This window comes from Schistocerca piceifrons, chromosome 1, assembly GCF_021461385.2.
Source record: "Schistocerca piceifrons isolate TAMUIC-IGC-003096 chromosome 1, iqSchPice1.1, whole genome shotgun sequence".
Taxonomy (NCBI): Eukaryota; Metazoa; Arthropoda; class Insecta; order Orthoptera; family Acrididae; genus Schistocerca; species Schistocerca piceifrons.
The window spans coordinates 1038899580-1038919918 of record NC_060138.1 but is presented as its reverse complement, the minus strand read 5'-3'; the positions used below and the strand labels follow the sequence as shown (position 1 = coordinate 1038919918).

At 38.2% G+C, this 20339-nt stretch overlaps 1 protein-coding gene across 1 annotated transcript in view; it reads left to right on the top strand.

Moving 5' to 3' along the window:
* LOC124725205 (mitogen-activated protein kinase kinase kinase 15) overlaps nt 1-20339 on the top strand; it is a 175051-nt gene that overhangs the window by 28869 nt on the left and 125843 nt on the right. Inside the window, exons 7-11 of the mRNA XM_047248456.1 lie at nt 1988-2271; nt 2361-2520; nt 11871-12030; nt 18267-18436; nt 18716-18899. Of these exons, the coding sequence (XP_047104412.1) occupies nt 1988-2271; nt 2361-2520; nt 11871-12030; nt 18267-18436; nt 18716-18899 (958 nt within the window). The remainder of the gene's footprint in view (nt 1-1987; nt 2272-2360; nt 2521-11870; nt 12031-18266; nt 18437-18715; nt 18900-20339) is intronic.

The following is a 20339-nucleotide window of genomic DNA, read 5'->3' as shown; positions in this document are numbered from 1 at the left end:
TGTTTCATCACATGCACCATCTGGATTCTTCCCCCAGGCGCTAGTTTTTCAGAACTCCGCAAGTGGGAACTAGTGCTGCAACATGTCCTTGGTTCTTGCTGCTCACCTGGCCTTAATTTATGTTGATTTCTTCCATATCAGCAGTTCTTCACAGTAACTACTCCTTTCTTCATTCCGTTTTAGTTTTGTACATCTTTCATTTTCTTACCTGTTTATTTTTTGCTGTCCCCCTCCCACCTCTGTTATGATGTTTTAGCAGTAATCTCTGTTTTGCGTATTACCCTGTCTTCCACCTTTAAGCTCTCAGGTTTTCAGATCTTGTCCTGTGCATTCCCCAAGAATCAGTCTCTCATTCCCACCCTGCCTGGTAAGTCTCCGCTGACCCGCAGTTCTGGGTGACTTTTCCGAAATCTGCCCCTTTTCCTAGACCACTCCAGTCCTTTTCTTTCACCCCTCTTCCTTCTTCTTCAATCCTTCTGCCTGAAGAAGGAGCCACTGACTCCGAAGTTTGCCTAATTATAACGTTTTTTTTTAATGTGTGTTTTCTGCCGCCGCTTGGTGAGTAGATTATTTATCTATCCAATTACCTTATAAGTTTATTTACTGTAATTTTATAATGATTATTGATAATAAGTCTCACATTAGGACACGAGTATCTTTTTAGTATGGTTTCATGAAAGACTTTGGCTTTTGTGTCTTATGTTCACCATTGGAAATGATCAGAACATATAAGGAAATGCATATATTTGTGTTCGCACTCAGCCACTGCCTTCATGATAATCACAAAGACATTGGCTGAGTGCTGACTCACACAAATGCATATGTGGGCTCCCTCTTTGTTCTGATCATGTCCAATGGTGTAAATAAAACATGGAAACAAAATTCTTTCAAGAAATCACATTAAAAAGATATTGATGTTCTAATGTGAGACTTATTATTGATAATCATTATAAAACTACAGTAAATAAAACTTGTAACACAATGTTGATTAAAATACTGAAGTTGAAAGTCTTTTGTAAACAGAGAACAATAGAAGGAGAGCTGAAATTGTCTTCATGTTACGGAGCATCTTGAGGAGGTATGTTTATGTCTGACATCAGGTCATACCAACTTAAGACTGCACACCTAGTGTGGCTTTCACACGAAAGTAGGCAGATCATGAAAGCCCATTATAAAGATGGCCATCTTCAAAAGCGGTGTTTATTTGTACAAATGACTATGAAATTAATTTAAAGCTGTTTTAATACAACACAGTGAGTAGAAGGAAGGTTGCTACTAGAGTCACTATTGTCAGATCATGATTATTGTAAAGTCAGTGGCTCGGCATACTTTCCCACCCTTCCAGACACTGCAAACGTATAAGACAGGCAGCCGTGACCCAGTAAGCCGCCAGTGAAATATCTCACTTACCACACTAATGCTACATTACATGAACAATAACTTTGTGTATAGTATGTGTTTCCTGCTTTGTTCCAAGGCTGACATTGAGCAGGAATTTGATGTACTTTTTCCAGACATCTGTATGAAAATCACTGTTAAAGGTCATGATAACATCAACAAAAACTTAAATCATGGAATCATTAATGACAGTAAAGCATTATATTGAGAGAATAGGACTTCTTTTAGGACTGATAAAAACGTCTGTAAACTGGAAAACAAAATGTGAGCACATAAAACTGGACTTCATTGTAGCAAGTTTTCATTTATTCATTCATTCATTCATTCATTCATTTGTTATCACACCTTGAAATTATGGCATGTCTATTTTACCTTTAATGCACATATTGTTCTTTCATTGAAATGGGCTATAATATTTAATATATCAGTTTAAAAGTTGTTGATCAAGTTCATTTGTCCTAAATGTTATTACACTTACCGTTTTATTATTATGTATTGAAATTAAATCTTAATTTTCTACTTATTTTAAATTTGTGCTTCTGCCTCTCAGCATATGAAGTATCATTTTTCTTTTTTATAAATACTACAGGCGCAATAAAGAAGGCGACAGAGAACGAGCTCTCAGAGTGATTGAGAAAGCTTTGGAGAAGAAGGAAAATCATGTACCTGATATAGTTTGTCTTTGTGGTAGGATATACAAAGACAAGTTTGTTGAATCTCAGCATCAAGATAAAGATAGTTTAATGAATGCTATTCATTGGTATAGAAAAGGATTTGAAGTGCAGCCGAATGAATATGCTGGCATTAATTTAGCAACATTGCTTGTTATAGCTGGTAATGAGTTTTCAAAATCAGAAGAGCTGCAGCATATAGGTAAGAAGCGAATTGAATGTGAGAATAATCTGTATTAAACATATATTTCAGGTTTTTAAACTGAAGTTTGTTTGCTCATTTAATTATAGGTATGGTCCTCAACAATTTAATTGGTAAAAAGGGTAGCCTGTCATCATTACAAGACTACTGGGATGTTGCCACTTTCTTCGAAATTAGTGTTTTAGCAGAAGATTACTCAAAAGCTATCCAAGCAGCAGAATGCATGTTCAAGTTAAAGCCACCAAACTGGTGAGTTTTTGGAACTGTACACTACACAGAATTATCAAACAATATGATAGAAAAACCGTTTATTTTTGTACTTTGTAACATTGTGGCTCCCTCATACCTAAAATTAGCATAACAAGTTACTTTGCTTGGACTGTCTGTACTAACTATTTCACAAGCCATTTTATGAAATAATATTATTACCATCTCTGTTATTTACACAAGTGTTGTTCACTCTTGAATGCAAGGCATAGACAACAGTGCATATGAGGCACTTCGCACCGCCCCCACCCACATCCTCCCCCCCCCCCCCCCCCCCCTCCAGCTCTTGCTTCTGCACAATCCCAATTAATAGCTGCACCGAGGACCCCAGTAATTTAATCATTTTTATTGCCTTGTACATTGTTAAGATTTTACATTCAGTGCCCAAATGTTATAGCCAGCTACATGCCACAACGTGTGATAATGTCCAAGGAGCTCATACCAAGACACAGCATAGTCCAGCTTTTCTTGCTTCCCATCTCTGCCTGCAGAGAGACACTTCTGAATTATGCTCTGTTGTACTTAGCATCGCTTCCAAGGCACTCTCTTGTGTGTAGTGCTTCTTGCAGCACAAATGGCTTTAGGGCATCTGCCTCAGTCTCTTTTGTATATCAGCTTTTCCTCTGCTGCTGTTCGTTTGTAACTTGTGTTTGTCTCAGTTTTCTTGCCCTTTAAGATCACTGTTGTTTCTGATGTCTTTTAACTTTTGACCACCTACCCCTGTTGTTTACACAACTGGCATATGGAATTATGACGTCTATCATGGAGGGTCCTCTTGTAACCCAAAGTTGCCCCTGACAACTTTGTCTCCTCGATTCCACCCACATCCCACTTGGTCCATTCAATGTAATCACTGTACTCTCTGTATTATTATTCCCACACTGATGGCACTTTCCAGGTAGGATTCTTTCTGTTGTATTGTTCCTAATGTTCAGCAAGTAGTTACTATGCTTTTTACATCTAATCACCTTTGTCTTTGTTGTTTCTGATCCCTTTCTCTTCTATTGCACTTTTGGGACAGTTCTGTTCCATCTGATAGACCCCCAACATAGTCACACCAACTGCCTGACCTTTTTTATGCAATCAATAGTGGATTTTCCATTTGCACTTTGTAGACTAACACCTGTACATTTTGCTTTTCCAAAATTACTTTTAATCTTCCTGTACGCCATAGTGAATTTCCGGCAATCATATCTCAGTATCATTGCATATTTCTCCTTTCCACTCCAGTGTGGCCTGTTTGCAGTTTTTTTTAATTTCATCTGAAAGCAACTACAGTGCTCTTACCTTGTTTATAAGATTCCTGTATTTACTTCTTTCATCCATGTGTTTGAGTGTTTCCTGGCCTCTTCAACTACACCTATGGTGTCCTGCCCTGGCTTAATTATTTCTATTTTTGAGGGAAATTTTTCTGATGGGATCTGCATTAAGCCACTGACATTAATCAAGGATGTGAGGTGAAAATTTGTGTTGTACTGGGATTTGGCTGTGCATGCTACACGTCTCTACAACGATTGCATTAACTGCCATCGCCGTCTGGACACGCTCCGCATCTGACTCAAATTACCAACGTCTTATATGCAATGCAGCGTCTCTATCCATGTAGGCCTACTGCTCCCCACAGCATGACCTGTATTCCCACGAGAAAAAAAAAACAAAACCTGTTGTGCATCAACATGGAAGGAATCATGTTTGGCTATCCAGCCTATAGAAATATTACACATATACATGTGTGGTGTCTGTTCTGTTGGACACATCCGGATGGCTGAGGTGGCTAAGGCAACCATTCTAGGGAAGTGAAGCATTTGGGTTTAAGCCCAGTCTGGTACAAATTGTCAACTCGTATCAACACCCATAGCAGCTGACTCTCGGTGGCAGTAATTTTCCCCAGATCAAGGTACTTACACTACATCCCTGACAGAGAGGCACGTGAAAAGTCCACTGTTTGGATTACCTCTCCAGCACTGACAGTCTCACCACAAACAAACTGATTTACGCATCTATCACATCCTGTGGTGAGGTGTCACAGCAGCATCCATTACGAGGTGTGACGGTGTTCCAGGCTGTATGTATGAGACAGGCGAAATACCCTCAGACTTCAAGAAGAAAATGATAATTCCAATCCCAAAGAAAACAGGTGCTTGTTGGTGTAAATATTAGTGGATTATAAGTTCAATAAGACCTGATTGCAAAATACTAATGCAAATCCTTTACTGAAGAATGGAAAAACTGGTAGAAACCGACGTGCTGAAAGATCAGTTTGGATTCAGGAGAAATATAGAAGCATGGGAGGGAATGCTGATGCTATGACTTCACTTAGAAGATAGGTTGAGAAAAGGCAAACCTATGTTTATAGAATTTGTAGACTTAGAGAAAGCTTTTGACAGTGTTGAGTGGAATACTATCTTTGAAATTCTGTGGATAGCAAATGTAAAATACAGGGAGTGAATGGCTATTTACAACTTGTACAGAAATCAGATGGCATTATAAGAGTTGAGGGGCATGAAAGGGAAGCAGTGGTAGACAAGGGAGTGAGACGGGATTGTAGCCCATTCCCTATGTTATTCAATCTGTACATAGAGTAAGCAGTAAGGGAAATGAAAGAAAAATTTGGAGCAGGAATTGAAGTCCAGGGAGAAGAAATAAAAACTTTAAGATTTGCCAGTGACATTGTAATTCTGTCAGAGATGGCAGAGTACTTGGAAGAGCAGTTGAACAGTTTGGACAGTGTCTTGAGAGGAGGATATAAGATGAACATCAACAAAAGCAAAACGAGGATAATGGAATGTAGTTGAATTAAATCAAGTGATACTGAGGAATTAGATTAGGAAATGAGACATTTAAAGTAGTAGATGGGTTTTGCTATTTGAACAGCAAGATAACTGATGATGACTGAAGTAGATAGGTATAAAATGTAGACTGGCAATGGCAAGAAAAGCGTTTCTGAAGAAGAGATGTTTTGTTAATATTGAACATCAATATAAGTGTCAGGAAGTCTTTTCTGAAAGCATTTGTATGGAGTGTAGCTATGTATGGAATTGAAACATGGATGATAAGCAGTTTAGACAAGAAGAGAAAAGAAGCTTTTGAAATGTGGTGCTGCAGAAGAATGCTCAAGATTAGATGGGTAAGTCATGTAACTTATGAGGAAGTAGCGAATAGAATTGGGGAGCAAGGAAATTTGTGGCACAACATGATTAGATGAAGGGATTGATTGATGGGACATATTATGAGACACCAAGGGATCAAAAATGTAATATTAGAGGGAAGTATGGGGGGGGGGGGGGGGAGGGGTAAAAATCATAGAGGGAGACCAGGAGCTGAATACAGTACGCAGATTTGAAAGGATGTAAGTTGCAGTACTTATCTGTGAGATTAAGAGGCTTGCACAGGATAGAGTAGCATGGAGAGCTGCATCAAACCAGTCTTCAGACTGAAGACCGTAACAACAACAACAACAACAACAACAACAACATATATATATATGTAACACTTCCATTTTGATTGTATTCCACTTCTCTTTTACTGAACTGCTCGCAACTGCTTCAGAAAATTTGCATTTCATCTCAGTCTGCCCTGTATTTTAAGTATCCCATTTTATTGTTTACTACAATCCACAGAATGTTAAACTTGTTCATCCTCTTATTGATAAACCTCTCCTGAAGAAATCCTTCCTGGAGAGCCAAAGGGGGTTAGTTTACTTCCAAAATTCTTTGCTAAGAAAATGGCCATTGGATTACTTTTATAAGACCGTATGCCCCACAGCTACCCTTTGTGTCTATCATGCTATGGCTTCCATTGCCTTCTGCTTGCTCTCGTCATTGATCACTGCTAATTCTTTTGCATTTGGGATCAATTTCCCACCTTCTTTTGGTAAGGCTGTTGATAGAATAAGAATGACTCCTTTTAGTGGAACTCTATGGCACCATAGCTTATGATTCTTTATTCAAAATCAAAAGAGTGTTTGGGACTGAACTATAGATTCAGTATCTGTATGCTGATGGTATAAGATGGTAATCCTACGTGTAACTATTTCTGTCTTCGTGTGTTGCACAGTGTGTTTCAGTCCCTGTGGGTCCATCATAAGGATAATTTGCTTCTTACATTCTTTCCTTGTTTCTGAATGAGATAATTTAATATGTAGAGAAGGTTACAGGAGAGAGAGAGAGAGAGAGAGAGAGAGAGAGAGAGAGTCAAAAATCATAGCTTTGTTATGCTACATGCTATGTCAGAAAGAAGCTCTCATAGCTTATGAATGCATTCACATTAAATTGCTTTAAAACATCTGCCCGAAGGAGGAAGGAGAGGAAGGCCAGTGCTAACATGGGAAAAATACATATGGGAAGCCATGGAAGATTGGAACAAAAGAAGCCTGTGGAGATCAAAAATGGCTAACTCCTAAGGGGAAACACTGAAGGTGAAGAACAAGAAAAAGTCTGCCATTGCACAGCACATACCTGGCACTAAACACATTATTAAATCTTCGTTGATCCATTATGGATCGTGGGACGACGGCTAGCATGAACTTCTTGATGCGATAATTTACCATCAGCCGTATGTATTGTAGAAATCTATTTTATTTTATGAACTTCTATGTGCTACCAGTTTCGGCATTACATTGATGCCATCTTCAGGCCCCACTCGTCATAGTTGTAAAATCGCTATACACGGAAGGGGCCATATAACTGGATCTGTGAATCAAATCGTCCTGCAACAGCTCTTGGTGGCCAGGCGACACAGACTCTGTGTCGCCTGGCCACCAAGAGCTGTTGCAGCTGTGGCTGCTTCCATGTATAGTGATTTTATGGCTACGACGAGTGGGGCCTGAAGGTGGCATCAGTGTAATGCCGAAACTGGTAGCACATAGAAGTTCATAAAGTAAAATAAATTTCTACAATACATACAGCTGTTGGTAAATTATTGCATCAAGAAACACATTATTAGTCATACAATACATTCTGATAGTACTACAATATTATGAAAAGGATAAATTGCTACTCACCATATAGTGGAGACATTGAGTTGCAGACAGCCTCAGAGGCGGTCGTGTGTTTGTTTTGGGGGTGCGCACACACGCTTTCAACTTTAGGAGATTGCCTTTTGGCCAAAAGTTTAAATGTATAGCATTCTTTTTGCTGTGCCTGTCTGCACCCCAATGTCTCCAGTATGCGGTGAGTAGCAATATGTCCTTTTCATAATATTGTTGTTATTCCATCCTGGATTTTCCATTGTTTGAATTTGACTGTACTATGTATTCAGCCTAAGTCAAGGATCTAGATGTGGTAGAGCAAATAGAAATAAATGCCCATAAAAACAAAAGACTGAAATCTAAGCACATTTAGCATGTAGATTTTGCAAGTAAGTTATTTTAGTCATTTTAAATTTTATTGTAACTTAAAAGTGTAAGGACATTTGTTTTTATCTACAAAGAAACATGTATACCATAAGGGAAATGTGTTTTGTAACATCAAGGAATGTTCCTCATAGTTTACGTTTTAAATTTCTTACATGTGCTCCCTGTTTCCTTTTCTTTTGTTTTCTTTGCTCCCTAGAGTTCCAACATTTAAGATGTAGTAATTACATAACAGGAACACACATTTCAATGTCATCTTGAGCAAGAGAACTGGTAAACAAGTAAGTTACATCAGATGATGAACCTATAGGGTTGTACAGAGTGGCGCGCACAAATCCGGCCTGAACCAGAATGCGAACGCTCGTGAGTAGTATTACTGGCTTGTCAGTTTCTATGCCACCTTTGTAATGGTACTTGAATTACGTAACCACTACGGCACCTCACCTGAACCTCTCGATACCAGTAATATTCTACTGTGTTTCTGTAGAAGTAGTTAACATATTTCTGAGACAACATTCAGATTTGATTTCATTAATGTAGAGGTACTTTGATACATCGAACTGTTTATGTTGCATTGATATTATTCTTAAGTGTATTCTTTCTTTTGTCACTGTGATTTTGACGTTCTTGTAACTCTGATTTTTGGGCGCGTAAGCGATTATTACTAGTTAGTTAGAGTCGGACATTGAAAAAGTCAAGTCTTGGACATCATGTTGGAAAGACGCTTATAAAATGTGAACTTTAACAGTGACTGTAAGGAAGATGTTTTCAAGTATGTTTTGTATTGTGAAGTGATGTTTTGTGTGTTACGTGATATTGCAATAAAAGCAATAAAAAGGAAGTGTAATTTAAATTCGGAGTACTGATTATTTTTTTTTACATCACTATTGTGCTAACTTTGAAAGGTTTAATATCCAAGAATGGTTTGTGAAGCACATCTACAAAACTTTTGAATATAGCAGAATAAAACCTAGGCCTCTTTGCATCCGAACATGGAATCACCACCACCTAGATTTTCCACAATTGAGCCATGATTTTACGAGACCAGTGTGGGAAACACGAAAAGATGAGTGCCTAGTTTATTCATTATTACATGAAATGACTTTATTAACTGAGCTCTAATGACACCTGCGACGTAAAAACTTTGTTGTTGCCCGAAAATGCAGTATTTGGCAGCGTGAGCAATACCACAATCATTAAATTTTGACCTTTGTTGTGGTAGGGTTGTTAGACCTTCCAACAGCAGTAGCGTGTGAGTAGTTCATACGGAAAGTAGTTGTTATAAACCGTGTACTTCATTGTCATGCCTTACTTCATTGAAGAATGTTTGTTCATTGTTGAAGAATATGTGTGGTCTGACTCCATTAAAGTTGTTCGTGACACTTTTCATGAAAAGTTCCCTGAAAGTAATATTCCTGCAAAATCAACTATTCAGGATCTAGTGAGAAAGTGGTGTTCGACAGGCAGTGTTGTTAATTCAAAGAGAAATAAGGCACTGACTGTGTGTACACCTGAAGTTGTGGCAAACATGATGGCACACATTGAAAGAAGTCCCTGCAAGTCAACACAACGATTATCACAGCGATGTGGAATATCTCACAGGTAATGTCACGGCATCCTTCATGACTTAAAAATGAAACCTTACTGTGCGAGTGTTGTTCAGCAAATAAAAGAAGCAGACACATTACTGTAATTGGTTGCTGGAAAATGTCGCTGGGGGACATATTGATCCATTCCTCCTTTTTCCGACAGATAAAGCTTGGTTTCATCAGTCAGGTTACGTTAATTCACGAAACACAAGACACTGGGCTACAGAGAATCCCCAAGGCATACTGCAAAAGCTGTTAAACGATTTAAAAATTGGTGTACGGTGTGCTGTATCTGGTAATAGAATTATCGGGCCATTGTTCTTCAACAAAACTCAACACACTTGCAACTCTACAATGAATTTTCAGCTCTGTTAACACCAAACAAAAAATGTTGTGGATATTTCCAGCAAGATGGGGCAACTTCTCATATGTCGGGTTTGTCCTTAGCTTGTATACATACTAATTTTACAGAAGATGTGACCACTAGTAAGGGCTTGTGGTCACTCCGCTCTCCCGACTTGTCACCATGTGACTTTTACCTCTGGGGATTTCTAAAGGCTAGAGTCTACCACAACAATCCCAGAACACTTGACACATTAAAAAAACAACGTATATGAAGAAATTTTGAACATTTCTCAAAGAGCACTGAAAAGCGTTTTCCTTAACGTGCTTTGACGTGCACAACTTTGCTTGGATGTTGGCAGAGAACAATATGAACATAGACTTTAAATTCCTTTCTGAAATATGCTTATTAAACTAATAAAAGTAAATCTGTTACTTAAACTGTTAATTACATAGTTAATAATGAAACCGTGCAATAAAAATGTAAGAAAGCTATGATGTAAGTTGATTTTCTTCATTCATATTCCTTTCAGTGCAGGGGCTGGTTTTGTGTGTGCCACTCTGTGTAACACAAATGGACACAAACATTTGAGACTGAAGACGTTGTTTACCATACTTCTTGTGTATTTGTTAGAATCGGGTTCACCCCTACGAATTATAGAACAAATTAATCAACTAAATTGATTATGAGGCAGTAATCTCAACAATCATCGACTGATCCCTCTGAAAGAAATGTAGCAGAGACCATTGGAACAAGCCACTGTTTTAAACATAACAGGAAACACTAATAATTCAGCCAGAGATAAGGGATCACATGAGTAGACTTTAGGGAATATTTCATTTACCTAATTTCATACTTAGCAAAGGTTCGTTCCATGTACTTATCTAAATGTGAACAGATTTATTGGCATTGCGTTTGTTAATATGGTGTAATACCTAGTGTATCTTACAGATGACTTTTGTTGCTTTTCTGTATTAACTGTTGGGATGATAAGATTTGCAAACAGGCACAATCAAAAGACTCTTACACGTAAGCTTTTGGCCAGAGCCTTTTTCAGAGAAAGAGAAACACACACCATTGATTCATACAAGCAAGCACACCTCTCACATGCAACTATCTCATGGGATGGTAGCAGCAGTCTGAACGGTATGGGGAACGGTAGGTGATAAGACTGAGGGGGTCGAAATTGTTACGTGGAGGGTGTGAGGACAGTATGTTACCGTAGGTCGAGGCTGGGATAATTACAAGAGTGGAGAATGTTTTGTAATCCATCTGCGCAGTTCAGAAAAACTGATGGTGGAGGTGAGGATTCCATATGGCTCAGGTAATGAAACAGCCACTGAAATCAAGGATGTTATGTTCAGCTGCATTATGTGACACAGAATGGTCTACTTTGATTTCGGCTACAGTTTGGCGGTGGCCATTCATCATGGTAGGCAGCTGGTTGGTTGTCGTACCAGTATAAAAAGCTGGAATGGAAAGTCCTGTCATAGGTTTATCCTACCCCATCAGGGGCTGGGTCACCTGTGAAGGCAGCCATTCATTTACCAGCTTTACTGCAATCATTGCACATTCTTGATTTTGGTGGCTGCTTTTGGAGTTATTTTTATGACACATTCTCAGCTTCCGTAATTTATTTGAACCCAACCTACAGTAATATACTGTCCCCACACCCTTCACCCAGCAGTTTCCACCCCCTCTGTCCTATCACCTCCTCTCCAACCCTGTCTCCTACATTCTTTGTTTGACACTCTCAGCCAATGCACCTGCCTATCTTACCCTGCTCCTCCCCCTTTTTCATTCTGTTTTCCCCACCTCCTTGCCTCACAACCTCTTGACACTGCGCCTGTTGGCATTCTAGTAATTTGAGTAGTAGGAATGTGGATATAGCAGTATTTTGATTAACGTATCACTGTATCCTAATTTATAAGGTTGAAGTGCCTGTCTCATGATATCTGCATGTTGTTAAATATGATGATAATTTTTCTTTCAGTTTAATGCAGTACTGATACAGAGATGAATTTAATACTTGTTACCCATCTTACAGGCACGTTAAATCTACGATAGGAAACATCTCTCTCATAGACAGGTTTAGAAAGAAAAATGAAGATGCAGAAATTTCTCCTGAGGAACAAGTATTTGGATTTTGGATGGAATACTTCGTGGAATCAACAAAAACCGAAGTGGGAGATAGCATAAGATTTCCTGTAAGTAATATTGTTATCAGTGGCCATACTGATTTGGCATTTATTAATGTTACTGAGATTGTTTCTGCTCCCAGATATGATGTAACTTCATCTGCTTTTTGTGTGTAACTCATCCTTAAAGTCAAACAATGGAAAGTTTGGGATAGAACAACAACAATATGAAACAGATAGGTTCGTACTCACCATATAGAGGAGGCACTTAGTTGCATAAAGACAAAATGGGAAAGAGAACTAAAATATTAAAGCTCACAGACGAAGTCGTTCTGGAGTAGAATACATACACATATTGACACAAGCACAACTTGCACGCAAGTGCCCACTGTCTCAGGGTGCCAGAACCTGACTGTTAAACAATATTTGATACTTAAAGAGGAACTTGTTACCATTTAATACAAATTTATCAGAAATGCTTTCCTTGCTGTAGACAGTCTGCATTTTATATCCTGGATTAATTCAACTACTTTCCATTACCTGTTCTTTCAAGTTCTTTGCTCGTTCTGACAGGATTATGTTGTCATCGGCGAACCTCAAAATTTTATTTCTTCTCCCAGAGTAACTATCTAACTCAAAGCTGATAAACATGCTGTAATCAACAGCATTCAAGAACTGCAGATGAAGATAGCATGGTGGAAGAACTTAATAAAATGGGAAAGTCAGAAATTAATCTCATTCTGGCCTCCTTTATTTAAGACCTTAAAAAGATGGAAAGAATCTCTGAACAATTACCCTAATACAGCCACTCCATAAGAAGGAGAACAAAAGTAATGTTAATAATCACAGAGGAATTTCCCAACTTTTTTTCTGCACAAAATACAATACAAAGTGCTTCAGACCAAGGTAGAAGAAAGATTGGATCATGATCTGGGCAAGTACCAAATTCGGTTCTAGAAAGGGGTGATCACATCCTTAACTGACTTTCAGCTTTAAGAAAATCCTTAAGATGGGCTGAAACAAATTTGTAGCTGTTTTTGTTAACTTTAAGAAACTCTGTAACACTATAAATAGAGAGGCAGTGCTTGAAGTTCTGGAATGGTACGAACTGGATATAAAAACTATGTATTATCACCAAGCAATGCTTACAAACACTAAACTAAAGGCTAACTTCATGAGAGATCATGGATTCCTTTGAGATCAAGACTGGGATGAGACCAAGATGAGCTGTCACTAGTACTATTCAATTGTGTCTAGGCAAAAGTGATGAGGAAATGAAAAAAAAAAAGAATCCTGGATCCATAAGCATTTCACCTTGGAAGATGCTGTATGTAGATGATGTTGTATTTGCTTGTGACTTGGAAAAGAGCAAAGGAAAGAACAGAAGAGCTCTAAAGAACAGGCAAAATGACAGGACAACAAATCTCTCTCTTTAAGACTGGATTTATGACCAACTTTAAAAATGCTTGTAATACTTTCCATAGTGGTGAGTGAAAATTAAAAGCAAAGAATTCAATTGAGTGAATTGGAGAAGTTTATGATTAAAGAGAATGCAAGAAAAATGAAGATCACTTATCAGCTAACTTAAAATACCTATATAACAAGAAACTGCTCTTGTATGAGTCTAAATTAAAAACTGTTGACATAGTTCATAAACAAGAGTGCTTATGTGCTGCATAAACAATGGAGATAATCAAAATGGTAGACCTGGAGGACAGTAAAAAAGTAAAGAGGGAGATACTCCAAAAATTCATCGGTTTGGTTAGAAGTGTCTTACAAAATCTGTATCAGAAGACAGGATGATTTATGGCATTGTTAAAAGAAGAAGAAGAAGACTATAGTTTTATAGAAATTTATTATGAATGGGTGAAAACATATTTTATATGCTTATATACAGTTAACTGGCAGTACAGTTGAATTAAGTCTCTGATATCTTGTTACAGTTGCTTAATATTTGTGTGGTGATTTTTTTTTAGTGCACACTGATTACCTGATGTTGTTGATTGCCTATTTTTATGTTACTCTATTTTCTCTCCTGCCCTACCAGTAGGGATGAAATGTCACCATTGTATTCACTGATCAGGTTACAACCCCAAATGACTTTGAGTGTTACATTAATAATGGCCATTTTTTATTGTTTTCCATATCATCACCTTCCCAAACCCACCCACGCATTGGGGTTAGGCCAGGTTTTCACCCCTTGTGCTTCCAGATAGTGAGTTGTATGTGCACCAAGTTTGGCTGAATTTACCTTGCACATTTTACTATGAGGGTTTATACATTACCCATTTCCCACCCCCACCCCCACTACCACTCCAACACCCACCTGTATCAGTTAGTTATCATCATGATTGTCACCATTCAGTTTAACAACCCTCAATACTATGGATCTGACACACGTATGTGAGTCATTTTCAACTTTTTTTTTTTTGGTGTCACCCAACTGCACCACCATCAATCCCCAACGATGAAATACTCGCAATCCTAGCAGTGGTCGGGCACTTAGTCTCCCCCTTCCCTCCTCTTCACCCTACCTCATATTTACCCTATATATTATTCCAGATTGTAGGCCATATTAGTACCAAATTTTGCTAAAAAGTTATATTTTTCATGCGACCCTTTCTTACAGCCACACTCATCCCTTGGGGCTAAATGACATTGAGACTCACCAATTAGCACAGCAACTCTGAAAACTACATGTCTGACAGTAATGTAGTTTGTTTTCAAATATTTTTATGCAACACCTCCTACACACTCCTAACTGTGCAAAGGGCTCTTTTACCTCAACAATGTATTTTTACAGATAACATTAAAATTGTGGCACATAATTGTTGGTCAGTTCTTAACTTCAGGGGGGAAATATTTAGCACTGCTGCAACATGCATAAAAAAGTATTTGACACTATCCTAGCTTAACTATATTTGTCTTTGTCTCCTCCTGTACTGCCATCATCTGTGTTCCTCTCATCCTGCAGTCTGAGTGACCTGCCCTTCTTTTCTTTTTAACTTGCCCCAATCTGCCCCTGTCTCCTCCCTGAGGAAGGAGCTAGTAATTTCAAAAGCTTCAACACTAAAATATATTTTTATATGTACCTATCAGCAGTATTAAATATTTTTACTTGTGAAGGTATGTAGAGGTCAGTAATTCTGACACCTAGTTGTGTAGATTTCTTGAGTGAATGTTTTGGATAATAATCACTTACACACCAATATTGACTGAAAATACTACAGCCATTATACATTTATGCTTACATGTCACAATTTTCCCACTCCCTACCCACCATTGTATATAGAGATGCTAGTGGTGTCTTACCGTATGGTAACTGTCTCAAATATTAAGTAATTTGTGTACCAAGTTTAATTGAAATTACTCCACACACTTCAGAGCTATGTGCTTGAATTATCTAACCTATGAGTTTGCAGTCGTACACTAAAGCAGTAACAACTTTTTCTTTCTTTCAATTTTGGAGAGAACCTTAGTCATTGCCTGCAGTTTCAAGCTGTTTGTATTAAGTGTGCTCTTGATTCTCTTATTTTTCCTCACTTCCTGCTTTCACAGTACACATTTTTGTCTATGAATATTAATGCTGTGCTTGACTGTTTGACCAAGTGATCTCTCCTGCTATAGTCATGTGAATATGTGGCATGTGTCTCTGATGTCACAATTTTGTGGAGAGCTCATACTGTAGGTTTGGGTGCAGTACACTGAGGTATGTGGTTTGTTGGAACTTTTGTGCAGTTCACACACTTAGGATGTAAATACTCATCACTTTAAGCAGCACTCATCTATTCATATTTTATTGAAATAACTCTTTTGGAGTTCAAGATTGTTAGGTTTCTGGCACAAAAGAAGAGAAAATAAAAAATAACCACATATATTTACAAGCTCATGACTCAGCAGTCAAGAGTTATGAATGATGCAAGCAACTGCACACTGTTTAGGTGTTTGTCAGATGTTATAATTTGTTGGAAGCAAGATTTTTAGCCACATGTATTCTTACAGATGCTATATGGAGTGTCTTGAGGGAAAGAGAACTTAATGAGATTGAAGGATTATGGCTCAGGAAATAACAGTTTAGGTAGGTGAAACAAAAGCAAAGCATTTGGAAAATGGGTAGGTTAATATGGTAATATGTGCAAATGCATCTTGTAAACTGTAACTTATGCTGAAGGCACCATTTCACAGTAGAATCTCTGATGTGGTCCATAACAAAATCTGGTTGTTAAGAGCTGTTTCTGGGTAAATACTACTACATTTGGTGTACCCCTTTATTAAACACTCTTGTAGTTGTCTCACAGCAAAATTCATACTGAGTGTTCCATTGAATACCAGCTGTTTTGAGCTGTCTGAATAAGCTATATGTATGAGCACATGATGCTTTTCCATTATTTCCTTAGGTTTATTTTCACTATTATGGCCCTTCCAATACTGTTATCACTCTGGAACCCTTTGCCTTCAACCACTGTTTCTGTCCTTAGTAGGCCCTAGTTTTTGTTTCTTCATGTCGCGTGTAGTATTCTCAGTGAGTTGTCTAAGTCTTTCGTTCACTAGTGTTGTCTTGTCAGCTCACTATTACTAACTTTCACCTCACATCATTGTATTTGCTGTTTGTAGATAAGAATGGCTCATATTTTGCAGCTGAAATTTGTTCTTTAGTTTAATCAAACATGTTTCATATAATTATTTTTGGGTTCTTCTGTGATCTATAAAAGAACACAAAAATAAATTTCAGTTGGAAAAGATGGGTAATAGATCTACTTTTCTACAAGAAAAACAATGCGAAGTAGCAACTGAGGAATATTGACTGTAAGCATTAACAATATCTCTTTTTCTTTATAATTCTTTACACCTGTAATGTACCTCTTCTCTATGATTTTCTTCACATGAGTGTGCAGGGTGATTTTCATACTATCTCGTATATCTTGCCACCTAAGGGTTCATTAGACCAACCATCATCTGATCAGCAACAATGTATTTCGGTATTTTATCTAATGTTGAGACCTTACAAATTGTGGAACATAATTCATATATCTTATGCTTGTACTGGTGTTAAGAGTTAATAACGATTTGGAACTTGTTGGCTGTGTTTGAGGTGCTGTAGCATATGTTTTAGAAGGCCAGATATCATCTTAAAAAGAAATTTATCTACTAGCATTGTGCAGTCAGTGCCACATTGCAAGACAGCATCTGTGCTATTTTGGCCTCTTTTGGCCAAGAAAATATTGGTAACCTACCTTCAAGTGTAACAACTTGTCTAAAGCTAAGCAGTAGCATCCTTTGCTGTCAGAGTTATTGTGTGTGCTGGCAGCTCTCCTTAATTTAAAGTGCAATGATAGTGTTTTTATCTCTTAACCAGACAGGATTTCTCAAGTTTTTTGAATGATCCTGAAGTATGGCGTGGAAATGAGAAACCAGTCAGTGACACGCACTATTTATTCCTTGTAAGTGTTGTGGATTTTGGAGTAAGACCTTTATTCTTACAGATTTAGAACTGTCGCTTCTGAATGTGGTCAAGAAAAATAAATGTGAAACAAATGTAGGTTTTATTTCTGGACTACAGTAGCAATACAGAACAGCATAGAACATGCATATTCATGCTGTATTTGAGGAGGTGGAAAGTAGACGGTGGTGGTGGTAAATGTGAACATTTTGATAGAATAATCCTTTGACGGTTTCTAATTCTGGCTGAGCATGCATGTGAATTTCAGTGAAGCATACACTGAGATGCAAGGGTGGGGCATTATTGTGCAAGTGACATTTCCAAAATGTGATGAAGTGTATCTTTATGCAGACCTTGGATTGGTTTCTCTGCTACATATTTTACAGAAATTAACTGTATAAATGAGTTTGCCACTGATGTGAACATTTGGAGAAAAATACCACTAGTTAATTATTCGATAAGATATTGCACAAAATTCCAGTTTGTGTACCTGTAAAGTATTGGTAACTTCCATATTGGTTATATGTCTTATATGTTACTTTTATATCCATAGTGCAGATGAGTGACACCTCTCTCTTGTTGCCTGTTTCTGCTTTTCTTCTAGTTAAGGAATTATTAAAAGCTCGAAAAGTGAGAGATTCAGTCTTGGAACTATAAACTCCGTCATGACCTTTTTGTTTTAACTGTGTGGTTTCTAGATACTCTTCTTCTCTATCAAATCTTCTCTTTATGCCTTTCATTGACTTTGTTGTGGATTAAGTTTGTAATTGTTTTCTTTTTTAAGGATGGTTTGTTACCAGAGGTAATTTATTTATTTATCATGGTTTCCTTGATCACTTATTTTCATTTTGAATATCTTCAATAGATGCTTGTTTTGGAGCCAGATAAGGTATTCATGCCAAGTTATGTAACTGTGAATCTTGGAGCAGAAGAAAAGTCAATTGAGATATGGAACATGTGTCTGGATAGCATGAAGGGAAAATGTCGAAAGGTGCACAAATGGCTTTTTGCAGCTAGTCAGATTAGAAGTGTTAGGTAAGATGAATACTCATTTATTTTTGGTAAACAGCTGTTTTGTCTTTGTGCTTTACTAATAGGTATTGTATTAAATGATTACTAGGTGGCCATATTCAAACCTACCTGAACAATATTTATATTTCTGGCAAAATAAATTACTAAAGCTAATGAAAAGAAGTGAACTTTGCATAATAATCACACCCAGCAGTGCCTGTCACAAAATATCAAAAACATTTTTGTGCCAGTTTTATATAACTCAAAATTGAATCTGATCTCACATTTTCATGCTTCTTCCAGTTTATACAAGAGAGATGAGCGCTGCCTGTTCCTGTATGTACACCAAAACTCTGATGACTTTCAAATGTACTTTCCATCAGTCCAGTGTCGTCAAAGGTTTTTTGATTTGGTGAAAGAGATGACAGGGGACCAAGAAGGAATGGTTATGGACCTGGATGCTCAGCAGGCAGAGGATCAGATAAAAGTACGTGTATATTTCTAGGTAATGCTGCATTGTCATACTGTTAATGGCCATTATCAATAATTTTAGATATAGCGTCTGTAAAACTACAATGACTGACTAACAGAAACTAATCTTTTTATTTATGCTTATTGATGGATTTCAGTTAAACCATCTTGAAAGTGATTTTCACTTACAGAAGATGTCATTAACAATTGTATGGAAAGGTGTGCTCTGTTTTTCAGTTTCCATTTTCAGTATGCTTCATTGCTAAGTGTGAGTGATAAACTCCAGTTTTACACATTCAAGTTGAAAGGTTTGCTCATTTGATCCTGTTCAAAAGTTCCTTGCATTGTTTTAGACCATTTACTGTATAGTATTTCTTATTGGTAGGTATTATTGTAAATGTTTTTGTATTTTTTATATATGGTGTGTGAGGTTTGTGTTGTAATGTGTTTGTTGATCAAATTGCTTTGGTTAAGTTATCCAACACAACTCAAACAAAAATTGTTGGTTCTTGCCCACTCATCTCGTTTAGTGTGCCTAAGGGGTGCGTTGTTCCTATACAACAATTCAAGCAAATAACAATAGTAGTTTTATTTCTGTGAAGCAGAATTTACAATACTTAACTTTGAATTTACAAAAGTGTCGCATACGAAGGGCAACATGCAGCCAAGTCAGAGTTCATGCAAGTTTGTCACCCAGTTTGTAGATCACCAATACTGAATTCGTAGTGCTCTCTCTTAGGCCGTGCTATGCTCCGTGAATACGTTCCACTAATGTTCGTACACTGATCCGATGTGAGCGGCTGAGGCTAGCAGGAGTGGCGCTCATACTCACTTCTTGCAGAGGTCGCTCCTGGCGTGGTGCGGTCCTTGTCAGCAGGTTATTGGCTGACGTTTCCTCACCGCCGTCTCGCCTTCTCTGGTCTTGCATTCTTTCTCTTCGTTCCGGCACTTGTGGTTACGCCAGAACATCCCCCCCCCCCCCCCCCCAAAGCGATGGACCATCATTGTGTATGGAGTGCGCCCACCGCGGGGGAGGCAGGTCTGTGGGTCGAACGTTGAGTCAGAAGTGAGTCAGAAGCTGTGGCTGCAGGGGACTTCAAGCTTCCGGCATACCGCTGCCAGGAACCAGATGAAGAAGGTGGCAACTGCTGGGGTGTGGGTGGGTCGAACTCCATCGGTTGTATGAGAGGAGGTGGAGGAGGTGAAGGCTCCGTCTCCAAGGGGTTGTCCCGCGGTGTCGTGATGACATCCTCTGGTGGCTGCTGTGACCGTGCTGTCCTCTTGACCCATGAATCTGACTGAAGAGAGACTGAAAGATCATTATGTACATGACAGAGGCGAAATTGATTTTGATGGCAGCGCTACAAGCCATCGGGACCTGAATGAAGATATGTGCAAGCGCTAAGTCGACAGACGATCTCGCCTCGTGCCCATCATCTGCTGCCACTAAAAACCA